Below are 18,152 nucleotides of genomic sequence, written 5' to 3' on the forward strand. Positions count from 1 at the left end.
TTGTTAACATCCTGACATCTTTTTACACTTTCAAACTGCTTTAAAGCTGCGCTGCTTTCCTAGAAAAAGGAGAACATTTCGGTGTGACGTTTTCAATCTTTGCAAATTGAAATGTCTGTTGATACTGTACCAAAGAAACAAAAAGCAGCACATCTAATGGTGCCCCTTCAGCTAAGTATTTGACACTGTATTTGTTTGTGTTCCCTGAAAAACGGACAAGAGTTTGAGCAACAGAATGAAATAAACCGATATCTGCCACACTCTGTTTAACTGACACTGCAGCCAACATTTTAAAGGGTTGTAAATGCAAGTAGAATAGAAGATAAATATGCTGGAATGCAGCAGTACAGAGGAGGTAGAAACTGGTGGCTCCTACACCCAGAGCTTCACAGCAGATGTAAGCTCCTGCCCCCTAGAGGACAAAAGCTAGCCTGTAGGTGTTTGAGCTCAACAGGCCAATAGTAAGCCAGTCCTCAGCCTCCCTAACCCTAATCCTAACATTCTCTGAAAACCAGGGCCTGCCAGCTGTCCAGGTGAGCTAGAATACAATTAAGAGGCAGTTTTACTTTTTAAAACAAGGCACGTTTTATTTATGTGTACAAAAAGAACCAACTTAGTTAATCTTTTATTTTATAAAAGCATCTTTTTTTTTTCAAAGCAAACAAGCAAATATGCTTTTTTTTTTTTTTTTTAATGTACCAAAGTAAATAAAATGAAATAAACATATCTCTTGGTCCTAGATATACAAGTTTTGAGGTTAATGGTTAAAAACATTAAGGCTAGACCCAGATTAAACTTCCCTATAGATTTTTTTTTTCCTCATATATCTCACCTTAGCACCACCTTCTGGCTAAATACTGTTACTGCACTGTTGTTGCATTTATTAAAGGGAATGTTTTTCTTAAGGGGGATGTCGTCACTGTGCTTGTAAACCCTGATCCCCTGTTCAATCTGATCTTTGGTTAGATTGCATTCCAGTGTATTACCCAAGAAAATACTTTAAGGCAAATAAAATAAAATAAAATAATTCTTTAATACTGCATTATATATGATACTAGCTGCCTTACACAACAGTTCTACCCATTCAACTGAGTTACTACATGGTTACTCCAGTATTGCTATCACAGTTGACATCCTGTACTTTGAAAACTTTCTGCTCTAAGACATTTAGTTTGAATTTACTTCACACTGAATTTAATACATGAAATGGCAAATGTTTTGCCTAGAAGTCTTTGCAATGAATTCTGTTTATTTCAGCATGTCTGAATTCAGCACTATTTAGTGTTGAATGGTTCTGGATGGATTTAATTTGAATCAGAGCTGCTCTAAAGAGCCATGCTGATCACCTGAGAGACCAAGAAATATTAATAAAGACAAAGACCCTCGATAGTAGTGACTGCACTGAGAATCTGCAGTGTTTCATTGTGAGTTTAAACTGGGATCGCAAAGTCTTTTCAATCTGAACCCTTCAATAAGAGAGCTGATTGGGAGCTCTGTGGGGTCATGGCGCTCGAGAGCCATTCGCTGGATAGTTTTAGACAGTAACTCAGTCAAAAGTGTAGTAGCACAATTGTGAAGTGCTTTCCTTCCCCCCCATCTCTATTTCTCCACTTTCTTCTCCAGTTCACAGATTCTCTTGTTATGTTCCTCCACGACTGTCTTCAGCTTCTTCAATTCATCAATCACACTCTGCAAGTCCTGGAACAGAGACAGAGGTCAGGCAGAGGTCCAGGTGGGGTCTTGTTGACCAGTGTGTTACTGGTTTTACTGGACTGTTACTGGTTATACTGGAGTGTTACTTGTTTATACTGGCATGTAATTGTTTATACTGGACTGTTACTGGTTATACTCACGCTGGCTTCGATGCTTGGCCGCGCGGTAGTTGTGGTTTTGGCGAGCAGCGTCTTGTTCACTTTGAACTCGCGTGTTTTCGTCGCCACGAAGCCGTCCCTCAGCGAGATGAGAATCCTCCCCCCGTCCCGCCCAGCGAACCAATCGTCTGCCTCGACCGAGGGCTCCGGCCCGGCCGTGTCGGGATAGAGGTCCTCCTGGAACAGGTCCGACTGGAACGGGACAATCAGTACACCATCAATACAGGATCAGTACACAGTCAATACAGGATCAGTACACAATCAATACAGGATCAATACAGAGTCACTGTCGGGATAGAGGTCCTTCTGGAACAGGACACAGTCACTAGGGAGTCCCTACACAGTCACTAGAGAATCGCTACACATTTACCTTGCGAGGGACAGTCATCACAATAGGCTCGCACTTTCTCTCATGGAGTTTGTAAAACCTGCAGAGAGAACAGATTGAACTGGGAATCACAAATCCACAAAAACACACATTTAAAGCTCACTCTCTCTCTCTCTCTCTCTCTCTCTCTCTCTCTCTCTCTCTCTCTCTCTCCTCTCTCTCTCTCTCTCTCTCTCTCTCTCTCTCTCTCTCTCTCTTTCTCCATGTTCCTCCCTCTTTCTTACCTAGCAATCTCACACTTGTTGACTTCTAGCCCTCTCTTGGGCATGTACCCCAGGCCTCTCTGAGACTCCTTGCTGGTGTACATGGAGAGGTAGTGAATGTAGGGCTGCTCGTCAGTGATCTCAAAGTACCGGATACTGCTGTCCCCCTGTGAGAGGAGAGAGAGAGAGAGAGACATACATCAGACTTTAATTAACAATACAGAAAAAAAAAAACTTTTTACCTTCAAACTGTCGTGTGTGTGCTTCAGTGTCAGTGTATCTCAGTGTGTGTGTCTCACTCTAACTGTGTGTATCTCAGTGTATATATCTCAGTGCGTGTTCGAGTGTTCTTTTAACCCCTACCTTGCCACACAGATATACGATGCCAGTGTCAGGGTCAAAGAAGGGCAGCAGCACTCCACTGCTGGTGTCCAACTCCTGCAGAGTCAGAGGCTCCTCCAAGTTTTTCTGAGCAAGAACAAAACATTGAGAAGTGCAATATTGCAGTACAGAGACTGTGCAGTGCAGTAGAGACAGTGCAGTTCAGTACAGACAGTGCAGTACAGTGCAGTGCAGTTCAGTAGAGACAGTGCAGTACAGTGCAGTGCAGTTCAGTAGAGACAGTGCAGTACAGTGCAGTGCAGTTCAGTAGAGACAGTGCAGTACAGTGCAGTGCAGTTCAGTAGAGACAGTGCAGTACAGTGCAGTGCAGTTCAGTAGAGACAGTGCAGTATAGTGCAGTGCAGTTCAGTAGAGACAGTGCAGTATAGTGCAGTGCAGTTCAGTAGAGACAGTGCAGTGCAGTGCAGTTCAGTAGAGACAGTGCAGTACAGTGCAGTGCAGTATAGGCCAGTGGTTTTCAAGAAAAATCCTGTAATGGCGGACAATGCTTTTTTTTTTTTGTTTTAGTAGTTTGTGAGTGACTTAGAAATGAAATCAGCAAAGTTGACTCTCCTTTCAAATAAAACCATAGCCGTACTGGTGCGCGTTTCCTTTCTGTTGGGCGAGGGTAACTCTTTAAAGACCCAGCTGGCTGCTGACAGTGAGTGAGTGCTGAGCGCACACATGGCTAACTTACATATTTAAATATAAGGTGGTGGTGACAGAGACTACAGGCTAAGAAAAACCAAAAAGGACACTCAAAGATTGTCAGTGCATGATGATGCTTCTTTTAACAATGCGTAGCATTTACAGGTTAGTTTACTTACTGGAGTTTAATCATTGTTAGTAGTTTAATTAGTTCAGTGTTTTATCTACCTTTCCGTTTTTAAATAACCGTATTATTGAGTTGCGCAGGCAGCTGTGCAGCCCTGCTTAGACAGTGACGCCGATAAGAACTCCAGTCTGGACAGATGTTTCAGGAAGTTACTGTGTGGGTACGGTTCCATGGCGATGCTGGTATAACAATGCCAGTGTGAACAGGGCAGAAGACTGTGAAATCACTCTCTCGTTCTGCGCTGGAGCGACACAACTAATCTTCACTTGCGATGCTTTTATGTGTTTTTTCATTATTATTTGATTCATTAAAGACCTCCTTTGCCGCTGAACGCATTACCTTACGCCTTTGTTTGAAGAAATGCCCGAGTTTTGTTGGCAATATCTTTTGATTTTATTTGGAACTAGTTCTGTTTTTCAGAAGCATAACCTGTTTTTGGACTCTTAATTTGGTCTAGTTTCGGCATACTTATTGGAGACTTATTGGGATAATTTTACACAGCATTTTTAGTTTGGTGCTTTTGACATTTTATTTTGTTCGTTTTTAACAAGGGTTTTCCATTTACAGTACTTAATCTAGAAATTTAAAAAGTTACTTTGTCCTGTTTTCATAGGTATATTATGACTAGGGGTCTACTTAAATCGCTGACAGTTTATAGATAGGTTAAGGAATAAAACTAGGATTTTGCGGACCTGTTTAAACATTATAAACCGAAGTAGATAATATTTCAGAGCACTATAAAAAAGCCTACAAATAGTGGTACTTGCTTCCTTACTAAAACAGAGTGCTATCATTTGTTAAAGGCAAGCATGCTATTGCTGCAGACGTTCTCTGACTCTGTGGTGTGAAGACTCATACATTGTACCAAATCGAAAGAAAGAAATGTGCCTATTCAGGTATAAAATCCTAACTGCGCTTAAAAAGTAAGCAGCAGGTTGTTTGAAGCGAGGAGGCTGTGCTGGATCGTACCAGCAGTGCTGATTTAACTTGAATACAAGCAACAGGAACACATTGTCCTCGCTGACGTTCAAGGTTGTTTTCTGAAAGCAGTTTTGTTTTACTTTGTTTAGCAGCCTCTGTAGTAGCCTTTTGTTTAATGTGAGATTCTGAAGCTTTTCTCCAAAGTTGCATTGCAAGACGTGCAAAACAATTCACCTCCATCTGCATGTAAAGTTTCTTTGGGGAAATTTGTTGACACGATCCTCCTTTTTTTTGCTTTGCCATTCGTTTTAGGTATTTTACCTCCAATGCTGGAAGCCAGACTTTAGCAACCTAAATCAAATTAACAATGCAGCGCTGACTTTCCCACCTCCTGCTGTACAGCACAGGACACAGAAAAGCCAGTACAGACGCACCGATAGGCAGATTAAAACATCACTGTCATGTGAACAAGAAATTTATTGTCGAAGTAATATTTATTTATTTATTTATTTATTTTATGTTCTTTGTTTATTTTTTCCCCCCCAAAGTGGAATGCACACAGGACGGCGAAAAAAAAGCCTACATGCAGAATTAAGACCGGTAGTGTGCGTTGCTGGTGAGGTGCAGCAGTTCATTTAAATTGGGTTTCTTCTCTTTTTCTCTCGGTACTAGTCCAGTATGCATTAGCCCCCAGAAAGACTAGAATTTCACAGTGACCCCTCAATTTCCAGATTTCCAGGAAATCCCTAATTAGGTAGACCCCTAGTTATGACCCTAAATCAGAGCGGTAGGCTACATTATTTGGAAGGGGGTACGAGGCCTAAAACTTTTCAAAACCAATGTTATAGACAATACAATGCAGTGTAGTAGAGGCAGTGCAGTGTAGTAGAGGCAGTGCAGTACAGAGACAGTGTGTGTAGCTCAGTACTCACTGGGTCCCACAGCGCCACCTGTCTTTCACTCATGCGATTGAAACCAGTTGTCAGGATCTTCCCCTCCGACACAAAGATCGCGCGCACAGGACGACTGCCCTCGTGGGGCTTGTCTTTCTCCTGGAGAGGAAAGGGGAGATAGAGAGAGCAGAGGGGAAGAGATGAGGAGACAAACATTATTCCTGCTCCCACTGTATTACAATGTGCAGTAAATGGACACACATTGTTACACAAGTTCTGAATGATCTAGCGTTGAATGTCTTTCACATATTCGATGCTGCTAAGTGGATATTTAATCAAACCGCGTTGCATAAAGCAGAGGCAGATGGGTAATTGTGGTTCAAAGAGGGGCTGTCGAACTGTGTCTCCACTCACCAGCACCACACTGTGAGTGTGGGCTGTGTCTCCACTCACCAGCACCACACTGTGAGTATGGACTATGTCTCCACTCACCAGCACCACACTCCCTTTGCGTGGATCGATGATGCGAATCTTCTTGTCCTTGCAGGCCGTGACGATCTGGCTGCCCGTGTCGTTCCAGCTGGCACTGTAGATCATGTCGGTGTGCATGGAGTCCAGCGTGATCACTGGCTCACCACAAGCCACATTCCAGATGATCACCACGTTATCACAGCCTGAAACGCACGCACTGACAGAGTCAACGGCACAATACACACACACACACACTCACGCACACACACTGCCAGCCACAGCCCTATAACAGAATGGCTGGGACATTTATCACTCCTTTTATCACACTCCAACCCCTCACTTGTGTATCACAGTGTGTATCTCGGTGTTCATCTCATTAATGTAGACTAGGAATAGCAGAGGACCTAATACTGATCCCTGTGGAACTCCACTGGTTACCACACTCCATTCTGAGGTTTCTCCTCTAATCAGTACTTTCTGTTTTCTACATGTTAACCACTCCCTAATCCATGTACATGTGTTTCCTTGAATCCCAACTGCGTTCAGTTTGAGAATTAATCTTTTATGCGGGACTTTGTCAAAAGCTTTCTGGAAATCTATATAAACCATGTCATATGCTTTGCAATTATCCATTATCGATGTTGCATCCTCAAAAAAATCAAGCAGGTTAGTTAGACACGATCTCCCTTTCCTAAAACCATGTTGACTGTCTCCCAGGATACTGTTACCATATAGGTAATTTTCCATTTTGAATCTTATTATAGTTTCCATAAGTTTGCATATAATAGAAGTCAGGCTTACTGGTCTGTAGAAACCAGGTTCAGTTTTGTTTCCCTTTTTGTGGATCGGTATTACGTTTGCAATTCTCCAGTCTGTCGGTACAACCCCTATACCAAGTGACTGCTGCATGATCTTGGTTAGCGGTTTGTAAATTACTTCTTTCATTTCTTTGAGTACTACTGGGAGGATCCGGCCCAGGGGATTTGTTTATTTTAAGAGCTCCTAGTTCCTTTAACACTTCTGCCTCAGTTATGCTAAAAGTTATTTAAAACTGGATAGGAATCTCTGTTTCATACCTTCATAGTTTGCTTTTCTAAAATTATAAACCTTAGCTTTAGTCATTACTTTTGGGGTTTTAAAAAAGCACTTCAAATGAGACCATGTTGTGGTCTGAGTTTGCTAGTGGTTCTCTGACCTCTGTTTTAGTTATTCTGTCTTCATTATTTGAAAAGACTAAATCAAGGCATGCCTCCCCAGTGTTTATCTCGGTGTATCTCAGTGTATGTCTCAGTGTGTGTCTCAGTGTATCTCAGTGTGTCTCAGTGTATCTCAGTGTGTCTCAGTGTATCTCAGTGTGTCTCAGTGTATCTCAGTGTGTCTCAGTGTATCTCAGTGTATGTCTCAGTGTGTCTCAGTGTATCTCAGTGTGTCTCAGTGTATCTCAGTGTGTATCTCAGTGTGTGTCTCAGTGTGTCTCAGTGTATCTCAGTGTATCTCAGCATGTCTCAGTGTATCTCAGCATGTCTCAGTGTGTCTCAGTGTGTCTCAGTGTGTATCTCAGTGTATCTCAGTGTATCTCAGTGTGTCTCAGTGTGTGTCTCAGTGTGTATCTCAGTGTGTGTCTCAGTGTATCTCAGCATGTCTCAGTATCTCTCAGTGTGTCTCAGCGTGTGTCTCAGTATGTGTCTCAGTGTGTCTCAGTGTGTCTCATCGTGTCTCAGTGTGTCAGTGTGTCTCAGTGTGTCTCAGTGTATTTCTCGGGGTGTCTGTGTATTTCAGTGTGTATCTCAGTGTACCTGCACTCAGAAGCACGTTGTGAGCTGTGGGGTGCCAGCTCAGGATCCCCACACGTTTGGAGTGCCCCTCCAGTGTGACCACGGGCTCTGTGACTGGCCGAGTCAGACCCCCATCCGGGATCTCCCAGATCTGAAGAGACAGGCAGGCAGGCAGACAGACAGGCAGGCAGGCAGGCAGACAGACAGGCAGGCAGGCAGGCAGGCAGGCAGACAGGCAGGCAGGCAGGCAGGCAGGCAGGCAGACAGACAGGCAGGCAGGCAGGCAGGCAGGCAGGCAGGCAGGGACAGGCAGACAGGTAGGCAGGCAGACGTCCGTCCGTCCGTCCCTCTGTCCGTCCGTCTGTCCCGTCGTCCCAGGCAGGCAGGCAGGCAGGCAGGCAGGCAGGCATGGTCTGTCCGTACGTCAGTCCGTCCAGTCTGTCCGGCCAGTCTGTCTGTCCGATCTCATCAGGCAGGCAGGCAGGCAGGCAGGCAGGCAGGCAGGCAGGCAGGCAGGCAGGCAGGGAGACAGGCAGGCAGGCAGGCAGGCAGGCAGACAGGCTCTGTTATTTAGTATTCATCGTCATTGTTATTGCAGATACACTGTACTGGGGGGTATGGTTGGGTGGGTTTATAGGGAGTGTCAAAAGGGTCTACAGGCTGTCTTTATGGGTTGTTTACAGTGCCTATAGGGGTGGGCTTCATATGGTCTATAGGGTGTGTCTATAGGGGTACATATGATCTACGGGGTGTCTCTATAGGGGTTCACGGGGTCTATAGGGTGTGTCTATAGTGTTCACAGGGTCTATAGGGTGTGTCAGTAGGGGTTCACGGGGTCTATAGGGTGTGTCAGTAGGGGTTCACGGGGTCTATAGGGTGTGTCAGTAGGGGTTCACCGGATCTATAGGGTGTGTCAGTAGGGGTTCACGGGGTCTATAGGGTGTGTCAGTAGGGGTTCACGGGGTCTATAGGGTGTGTCAGTAGGGGTTCACGGGGTCTATAGGGTGTGTCAGTAGGGGTTCACGGGGTCTATAGGGTGTGTCAGTAGGGGTTCACGGGGTCTATAGGGTGTGTCAGTAGGGGTTCACGGGGTCTATAGGGTGTGTCAGTAGGGGTTCACGGGGTCTATAGGGTGTGTCAGTAGGGGTTCACAGGGTCTATAGGGTGTGTCAGTAGGGGTTCACGGGGTCTATAGGGTGTGTCAGTAGGGGTTCACGGGGTCTATAGGGTGTGTCAGTAGGGGTTCACGGGGTCTATAGGGTGTGTCAGTAGGGGTTCACGGGGTCTATAGGGTGTGTCAGTAGGGGTTCACAGGGTCTATAGGGTGTGTCAGTAGGGTCTCACCATGACGGTGCAGTCCTCTGAGCCACTGGCGATGATGTTGTCGTTGTGCGGACACCACTCAATATCAAGAACAGGACCGGTGTGACCACAGACCAGCGGCTGAGACATATCAACACGCCCCGTCTGAGAGAGGAGAGAGGAGACAGGGTTAAACACAGAGAGAGAGAGAGAGAGAGAGAGAGAGAGAGAGAGAGAGAGAGAGAGAGAGAGGAGAGAGGGTTAAACACAGAGAGAGAGAGAGAGAGAGAGAGAGAGAAGAGAGGAGACAGGGTTAAACACAGAGAGAGAGAGAGAGAGAGAGAGAGAGAGAGAGAGAGGAGAGAATTCTGTTGTCCCAATTTGTGTCTCTCTCTCTCTCTCTCTCTCTCTCCTGTCCCAATTGGATGTCATAGAGAGAGAGAGAGAGAGAGAGGAGAGAGGAGAGGAGGAGGAGAGAGAGAGAGAGAGAGAGAGAGAGAGAGAGAGGAGACAAGAGAGAGAGAGAGAGAGAGAGAGAGAGAGAGAGAGAGAGAGAGAGAGAGAGACAGAGAGAGGGAGAGAGAGAGAGAGAGAGAGAGAGAGAGAGGAGAGAGAGAGGAGAGAGAGAGAGAGACACAGAGAGAGAGAGAGAGAGAGAGAGAGAAGAGAGAGGAGACAGGGTTAAACACAAGAAGAGAGAGAGAGAGAGAGAGGAGACAGGGTTAAACACAGAGAGAGAGAGAGAGAGAGAGAAGAGAGAGAGAGACACTCTCTACTCTTTCCTCTCTCTCCAATTTGGTGTGACGTCAGGGTTAGATAGAGAGAGAGAGAGAGAGAGAGGAGAGAGAGAGAGAGAGAGAGGGTGTTATTTGTACAGAGAGAGAGGAGAGAGAGAGAGAAGAGAGAGAGGAGAGAGAGAGAGAGAGAGAGAGAGAGAGAGAGAGAGGAGAGACGGGTTAAACACAGAGAGAGAGAGAGAGAGAGAGAGGGTTAAAACAGAGAGAGAGAGAGAGAGAGAGAGATGAGACAGGACCAAGTTTTTGTGTCTCTCTCTCTCTCTCTCTCCTATCTCAATGTTGTTGTCCCAATTTGTGTCTAAAAACACAGAGATAGAGAGAGAGAGAGAGAGAGAGAGAGAGAGAGAGAGAGAGAGAGAGAGAGAGAGAGAGAGAGAGAGAGAGAGAGAGAGAGAGAGAGAGAGAGGAGAGAGAGAGAGTCCCAATGGTGTGTGTCTCTACGCTCTCTCTATCTCTCTCTATCTCTCCCAATGTTGTGTCAGAGAGAGAGAGAGAGAGAGAGAGGAGAGAGAAACACAGAGAAAGAGAGAGAGAGAGAGAGAGAGGAGACAGGGTTAAAGTGTTCCTCAAATTGTGTTCTCTCTCTCTCTCTATCTTCCCACCTCTCTGTACAAATTTGTGTCTCTCTCTCTCTCTCTCTCTCTATCTCCTCCTATGATACCAAAAACACAGAGAGAGAGAGAGAGAGAGAGAGAGACACAGCCAATCTGTTAGCTTGTGTCAATTTTTGTGTCTCCTCTCTATCTCTATCCTCTCATCTACCGCTCTCTAATTCTTACCCCATCTCAGCTCTAGTACTTCTGGATCTCATCTCTCTGTCTCCCTCTATATCATCTGTCTTCTCCCATATGTGTATCTCTCTATAGAGAGAGAGAGAGACGAGAGAGTTTTTATGTGTGTCTCCTCTCTCTCTCTCTTCTCTTACTTATCTCCTCACTTCCCTGACTCCATGGGTGTCTATCTCTTGGACTCTACTCTCCAGTTTATCACATGGTCTACATTTTGTAGGTGTGGTGTCTGGAGAGAGAGAGAGAAGGAGAGAGAGAGAGAGAAGGAGACTGAGGTTCACACAGATACAGACACGGGTAAAAGGGGTCAAATACACAGATTAACTTCCAGCATGGCCTGTTTGGAGTAATTCATTATTAAACTTAGTCTAACACACACACACACACACACAGATAAGATGCACACATTTCACATAGAGTCAGTGAGTCTCAGAGTATTCAGAGTCACATAGAGTGTAGAGTTCGCACAGGGTGTCAATCACAGAGTCACACCAGAGTCACAAGGTGCTCATAGAGTCAGATTCAGAGTCACAAGTGTGTCACAGGTGTTCAGTGTCAGAGTAAAGAGTCACACAGAGTCCCATGGGCAACAGAGTCTCACAAAAGTCTCATAGAGGTAAACATAGAGTCCCATAAGTCACACAGGTCTCACAGTGTCTCCAGTGTAGTCACATAGGGTCACTCAGAGGTCTCAGGTGTATCTCAGTGGTACAGAGTATCAGAGTCACATAGAGTATCATGAGTAGCACACAGGTCTTCACACAAGAGTCACATAGAGTCACAGAAGTACACAGAGTCACACAGGTAGTTGTGTCTCAGTGTGTCTCAGTGTGTCTCAGGGTGTCTCAGTGTGTCTCAGTGTGTCTCAGTGTATCTCAGTGTGTCTCAGGGTGTCTCAGTGTGTCTCAGCGTGTCTCAGTGTGTCTCAGTGTGTCTCAGTGTATCTCAGTGTGTCTCAGTGTGTCTCAGTGTGTGTCTCAGCGTGTATTTCAGTGTATGTCTCAGTGTGTCTCAGCGTGTCTCAGATCTCCTCGCACAGAGTCATAGAGTACACAGTGCACAGAGCAACAAGAGTGTAGAGTCTCAGTGTAGAGTCTCATACACAAAGAGTCACAGTGAGTCGTCCAGAGTCGTAGTGTCTGCAGAGTACAATTCAGTCGTAGTCCCATAAAGTCATACAGAGTCTTACAGGAAGTCGTCGAGTGTAGTCTCAGTACAGTGTCTCAGTGTATTCAGTCTAGTGTAACCATCTCGAATTTTCTGTATTTTCGATAGGGAAATGTCTCAGTGTGTCTCAGCGTGTCTCAGTGTATCTCAGTGTGTGTCTCAGCGTGTATTTCAGTGTATGTCTCAGTGTGTCTCAGCACACAGAGTCAGATGAATTTAATTTAATTTTAAGAAAGCCTTTCAAACATGCCGGCTGCTTCCTCCTCCCCCTCCCCCTCCCTCCGTCCCTCGCTTCTCAGCATCATACAGCTAACAAAACCACTTCATCTTTTCAATATTACCACTTCCTGTACCAGAGCCACAAAAAGCTTATCTCCTTTTAAGGTAAAGCATAGTAAAGCTGAGACAAGCATTGTAGAGCACAAAAAACAAGGGCTTATTGTAAGAGGAAGGAGAGGGAAAGGAGGGAGGAGGAGAGGGATAGCTGGAAAGGTAGGGAGGGAGGAGGGGGTGGAGTGTATTTTGGTCTCTCTCTCACCTTGCTCAGCGGCAGCACCATGAAGGCCCCACCCCCGCTGGCCTCCACGATCATGGCCACAAATTTGGGGTTGACGGTGCAGAAGTTGCTGTCCCACGTCATCTGAGAGATGCGGACGTCATCGTAGCACTGATCAGCCTTCACCGCCTGACCAAACACATGCCGGAACTTACTGGAGCGCACCACCTTCGGAGCCATCGTACTGGGAGCACTCTCTTGTGTACCACTGGACTGTAACACTGGTGCGCCCTCGTGACCATCTCTTTAGACTGCCAGCCCTGTGTTATACCTGACCCCTAGTTGACCTCTCTTTGGTCCCCTTGTGTTTAATCCTGCCCGTCATGGTGACACGGGGGAACACATTAGGGACCGGGAGCACTGGGAGAGAAACACAGGGGAACACATTAGGGACTGGGAGCACTGGGAGAGAAACACAGGGGAACACATTAGGGACTGGGAGCACTGGGAGAGAAACACAGGGGAACACATTAGGGACTGGGAGCACTGGGAGAGAAACACAGGGGAACACATTAGGGACTGGGAGCACTGGGAGAGAAACAGGGGAACACATTAGGGACTGGGAGCACTGGGAGAGAAACACAGGGGAACACATTAGGGACTGGGAGCACTGGGAGAGAAACAGGGGAACACATTAGGGACTGGGAGCACTGGGAGAGAAACACAGGGGAACACATTAGGGACTGGGAGCACTGGGAGAGAAACACAGGGGAACACATTAGGGACTGGGAGCACTGGGAGAGAAACACAGGGGAACACATTAGGGACTGGGAGCACTGGGAGAGAAACACAGGGGAACACATTAGGGACTGGGAGCACTGGGAGAGAAACACAGGGGAACACATTAGGGACTGGTGTACAGCTGTGACCAAAAGTTTTGCATCATCTAGAATTTTAGGATTGAGGTAAACTTTAAAATATATAAAATATATATATATGAACATAATTTAGATTTTTATTTAACATCATGTAATCAAATAAACGAAAAAATAATTTATATATTTTATTTCACATCAAAAAAGAAACGACAAAATACGCAAAAGGAAACCATAATACTGGTACAGTATTTCATGTTAGATTTTGAAATGTCACATGTTTCAATTTTTGTCAGTTTTCAGTTAAGTATATGGAAAACTGCAAAGCGGTGTGTAACTCAGTGTTAAGGTAACATTATTCAGCAGGGTTCATGCGACTTTATGAAGCAAAATGAGTTCATTTTATAGCGTGATGCAAAACTTTTGGCCAGAGCTGTAGACTAGGAGAGATGGTCATTAGAGGAACAATTTTATTTAATTTTTTTCTGAATCATCAAAACACAGCACTAATTCACCAGCCTCTCAGTCCTGCCTTTCACCTTTCTCTGGAACCTGGGTTCCAATCTAGAGAGGGTAGGTGATGCAGAGAGAGACAGGCTGTATACCCTTCACTCTGTACCAGGAGACTGATGCTCCAATGAAATGGCGACGTTTTTAGTTTTAAACTTTAGTTTGCTTCTTGAGAAATTCAGCGTGAAACTTTACAAAAAAAAAAAAAAAAAACAGGAAGTTTGCAGCTGAGTGTCTCTGCAGGACTAAAGTTAGAGCTGAAACTGATAAACCAGAAGAATAAACCTCAAGCCTTCCTGTGAACTGCACAGCAAAACCAAAAACGTTTCTCAGACACCAGGAGATACTGCAAACATAACAGAAAAGAGAGAGAAAGAAACAAAACTACTTATAAGGACATAATCTGGCAGATGAATCAAACCTCCTATTTCCGTAATGAAAGGGACAACTTTCACAGTCAAATCCAGTGCGGGGTGGGGTCATTAAAACAGGTCAATAAGACTCTAAATAACACCTCATTTTAAGGCCACATCACTATTAAGACAGTCCTGATTTGCTCCTGTTGACAGCAGTGTAAAGCCTCCTTCATTAAGGTCATCCCTGTGTATAGTTTTCCCCCATGCTTTTTCCATGGTTATACGATTTACTGTAGTTTACCCTGGTTTGCCATGTTTTTTTTTGTAATATGCTTTACCAGACCTCTCTGTGCTTTACAATGCTTCCCTATGCTTTACCAGACCTCTCTGTGCTTTACAATGCTTCCCTATGCTTTACCAGACCTCTCTGTGCTTTACAATGCTTCCCTATGCTTTACCAGACCTCTCTGTGCTTTACAATGCTTTCCTATGCTTTACCACACCTCTCTGTGCTTTACAATGCTTCCCTATGCCTCTCTGTGCTTTACAATGCTTCCCTATGCTTTACCAGACCTCTCTGTGCTTTACAATGCTTTCCTATGCTTTACCAGACCTCTCTGTGCTTTACAATGCTTTCCTATGCTTTACCATACCTCTCTGTGCTTTACAATGCTTCCCTATGCTTTACCAGACCTCTCTGTGCTTTACAATGCTTCCCTATGCTTTACAGACCTCTCTGTGCTTTACAATGCTTCCCTGTGCTTTACTATTCCTCTCTGTGCTTTACAATGCTTCCCTATGCTTTACTAGACCCCTCTGTGCTTTACAATGCTTCCCTATGCTTTACCAGACCTCTCTGTGCTTTACAATGCTTCCCTATGCTTTACCAGACCTCTCTGTGCTTTACAATGCTTCCCTATGCTTTACCAGACCTCTCTGTGCTTTACAATGCTTCCCTATGCTTTAGTATGCTTTTCCTCTTTGGGATCTTTAACCCCTTCGTCTGGGGGAGACCCGAAATGTACTAGACTGTTTACGAAGGGTTCGATTACGATAAATGGAGGGTCGTGTCGAAGGATACGGACACAAATTTTGTTGGAGATTTTTTAATTTGAAATGTTACGATTAGGGGAAAAGGACGGAGTACGAAATGGTTGGTCTCTGAGAGGAAGACACGAAATGTTGTTACGGAAGGGATACGAAATCCGTGCAATGATCCTAAATTGATACCCTTTGGACGATTGTTCCGGTGGAAATGACCGCGCTCTTGTCCTTGGAAATGTTCAAGACGGTACATGATTCTAGACAGTCTACAGGATGTGGTAGGTAGTTTCCTGCTTTCTGAACCTATGGTTTGCAGCTACTTTCAATTCTGCTGTTTCTTACTGAAAGGCCGCAAGCAACGCTATGAACTCAACTCGCCAGAAGAACTCAACTCATTTCAATATACAGTGAAACGCAGCTTTAAGGCCACCTCGTAAAAAGGCAACCCCTGTATTCAGTATTAAAGCCAAAATTAGCAGAGTCACAAACCGCCAAATGCCTGACAGGTAGCATGTAACAAGATTCCAGTTTAACAAAAACAGAATAAATCAAGCTTCCTCCCCCTTAACCAATCATCATGACATGTGAGCCAGTCTGTGAGCCTAGCAGAGCAGAGCAGAGTGGAACAGAACAGAGCAGAACAGAGAACACAGCAGAACAGAACAGAACAGAACAGAGCAGAGCAGAGCAGAGTGGAATAGAACAAAGGAGAGCAGAGCAGAGTGGAATAGAACAAAGGAGAGCTGAACAAAGCTGAACAGAACAGAGCAGAGCAGAGTGGAACGGAGCAGAACAGAGCAGAACAGAACAGAGCAGAGTGGAACGGAGCAGAGCAGAGCAGAATAGAACAAAGGAGAGCTGAACAGAGCTGAACAGAACAGAGCAGAGCAGAGTGGAACGGAGCAGAACAGAACAGAGCACAGCAGAGTGGAACGGAGCAGAACAGAACAGAGCAGAGCAGAGCAGAACAGAGCAGAGCAGAACAGAACAGAACAGAGCAGAGCAGAGCAGAGTGGAACAGAACAGAGCAGAACAGAACAGAGCAGAGTGGAACGGAGCAGAACAGAACAGAGCAGAGCAGAGTGGAACAGAGCAGAACAGAACAGAACAGAGCAGAGCAGAGCAGAACAGAGCAGAACAGAACAGAACAGAGCAGAGCAGAGCAGAACAGAACAGAACAGAGCAGAGCAGAACAGAACAGAGCAGAACAGAACAGAGCAGAGCAGAACAGAACAGAACAGAGCTGAACAGAACAGAGCAGAGCAGAACAGAGAGAACAGAACAGAACAGAGCAGAACAGAACAGAGCAGAACAGAACAGAGCAGAGCAGAGTGGAACGGAGCAGAACAGAACAGAGCAGAGCAGAGTGGAACGGAGCAGAACAGAACAGAGCAGAACAGAACAGAGCTGAACAGAACAGAGCAGAGCAGAATGGAACGGAGCAGAACAGAGCAGAGCAGAGCAGAACAGAACAGAGCAGAGCAGAATGGAACGGAGCAGAGCAGAATGGAACGGAGCAGAGCAGAGCAGAGCAGAGCAGAACAGAACAGAGCAGAGCAGAATGGAACGGAGCAGAGCAGAGTGGAACAGAACAGAGCAGAGCAGAGCAGAGTGGAACAGAGCAGAGCAGAGCAGAACAGAGCTGAACAGAACAGAGCAGAGTGGAAGGGAGCAGAACAGAACAGAGCAGAGCAGAGTGAAACTGAGCAGAACAGAACAGAGCAGGCAGGCTCCTGTAGCAGTATCTGTTACAATTCGGGATGAAAAATTAAAACAGAAAAACAATATGTAATTATTATGCTAGTAGTATTTTACAGGAAATCTTTACCCTAACAGCACCATCCCCCTTGTTCCTCTTTTATAACATTTGTTTTGCAACTACCTGTATATCTGTACAAGCAAATAAATACACTCATACACTGTGAAACTGATTTCGCTGCAGTGTACAGTTTGCACCAAGATTATTTTCTGAAAGGAAATTTAAAAACAATGTCTAGTTCTTTTCATTTTCCTTAAATAATGTTTTTAGATTTATAAATACAATCTGTAGGAACAAGCACAGACCGACCGGCTCTTTAACAGGAAACAGGCGAGTTTCTTGTATGGATTACTGAGCGGGTGTAACTGAGCGCTTCAAGAAAGTAATAATGAAATATACATTAATTTTTGCATTTTGCTTAACACAGTTTGCATAAAATTTAGAACTGCAGCTGTTACTTTACACATGTTGTTTACAGGAATCGCCTGCACAGAGCACACCAACATAGCAGTACTATAATAATAATAATAATAATAATAATAATAATAATAATAATAATAATAATAATAATAATAATATGTACTGTAATTTTGTAAAAAGTATTTTAGTAACGCAGCCTCCTTCGCTGCTCACTATCAGTATCACAGTCCTATGATACACATTCTGCCTATAATAAAGCTCACGGGCTCCTGCTTATTTGAGTCTATAATTAAAATCAATGATCACACACTATTAAAGAAAGCTGGTCCTACCTGTATGTAGATTATAGAAAGCGAGCTGTGCCGGGTTCAGGTCGTGGCCGGTGCACGGAAGTATAGTGAGAGATGCGTTATCAGTAACGGTGACTTTTTATTTGAGAGAGAGAGAGAGAGAGAGAGAGAGGAGAGAGAGAGAGAGAGAGAGAGAGAGAGAGAGAGAGAGAGAGAGAGAGAGAGAGGTGAGAGCTACTTCCCCTTTTAGTATAGGCAGCGCGCTCTCTTTTTCCACTCCTCCCACCCCGATTGACAATCAATCGATCAATCAATCAATGTTTATTTTATATAGCGCCTTTCATAGTGGACCAAAGCGCTTTACAAGATAATGAGGAAGGATGCATTAGTGAGATACAGGGCATAGCACTTTCAATACACACAGTAAAACACTGGATGCGTGTGTCATACAGAATCGTAGGAATAAGATACAGACTGAAATGACAGTTTAGACAACAGCTAATAACAGATATCAGACTTGAGCATTGAAAGCAAGAGAGAACAAGAGTACACAATAATAACAATAATAATAATAATAATAATAATAATAATAATAATAATAATAATAATA

At 44.7% G+C, this 18,152-nt stretch overlaps 1 protein-coding gene across 1 annotated transcript; it reads right to left on the reverse strand.

Annotated features, from left to right (window-relative positions):
* Positions 1–1,229: 1,229 nt before the first annotated feature.
* On the reverse strand, positions 1,230–17,684 carry LOC121307348 (coronin-1A-like). Its single transcript, XM_041239526.1, has 11 exons — positions 17,585–17,684; positions 12,331–12,541; positions 9,083–9,205; positions 7,760–7,889; positions 5,985–6,166; positions 5,532–5,651; positions 2,826–2,930; positions 2,484–2,629; positions 2,242–2,299; positions 1,854–2,063; positions 1,230–1,698 (listed from the first exon to the last, which is right to left on the reverse strand). The coding sequence occupies exons 2-11, from the start codon at positions 12,526–12,528 to the stop codon at positions 1,600–1,602; spliced, it is 1,371 nt and encodes a 456-aa protein (XP_041095460.1). The 5' UTR covers positions 12,529–12,541; positions 17,585–17,684; the 3' UTR covers positions 1,230–1,599.
* Positions 17,685–18,152: the final 468 nt, after the last annotated feature.

Source organism: Polyodon spathula, chromosome 55 (assembly GCF_017654505.1).
Source record: "Polyodon spathula isolate WHYD16114869_AA chromosome 55, ASM1765450v1, whole genome shotgun sequence".
Classification (NCBI taxonomy): domain Eukaryota; kingdom Metazoa; phylum Chordata; class Actinopteri; order Acipenseriformes; family Polyodontidae; genus Polyodon; species Polyodon spathula.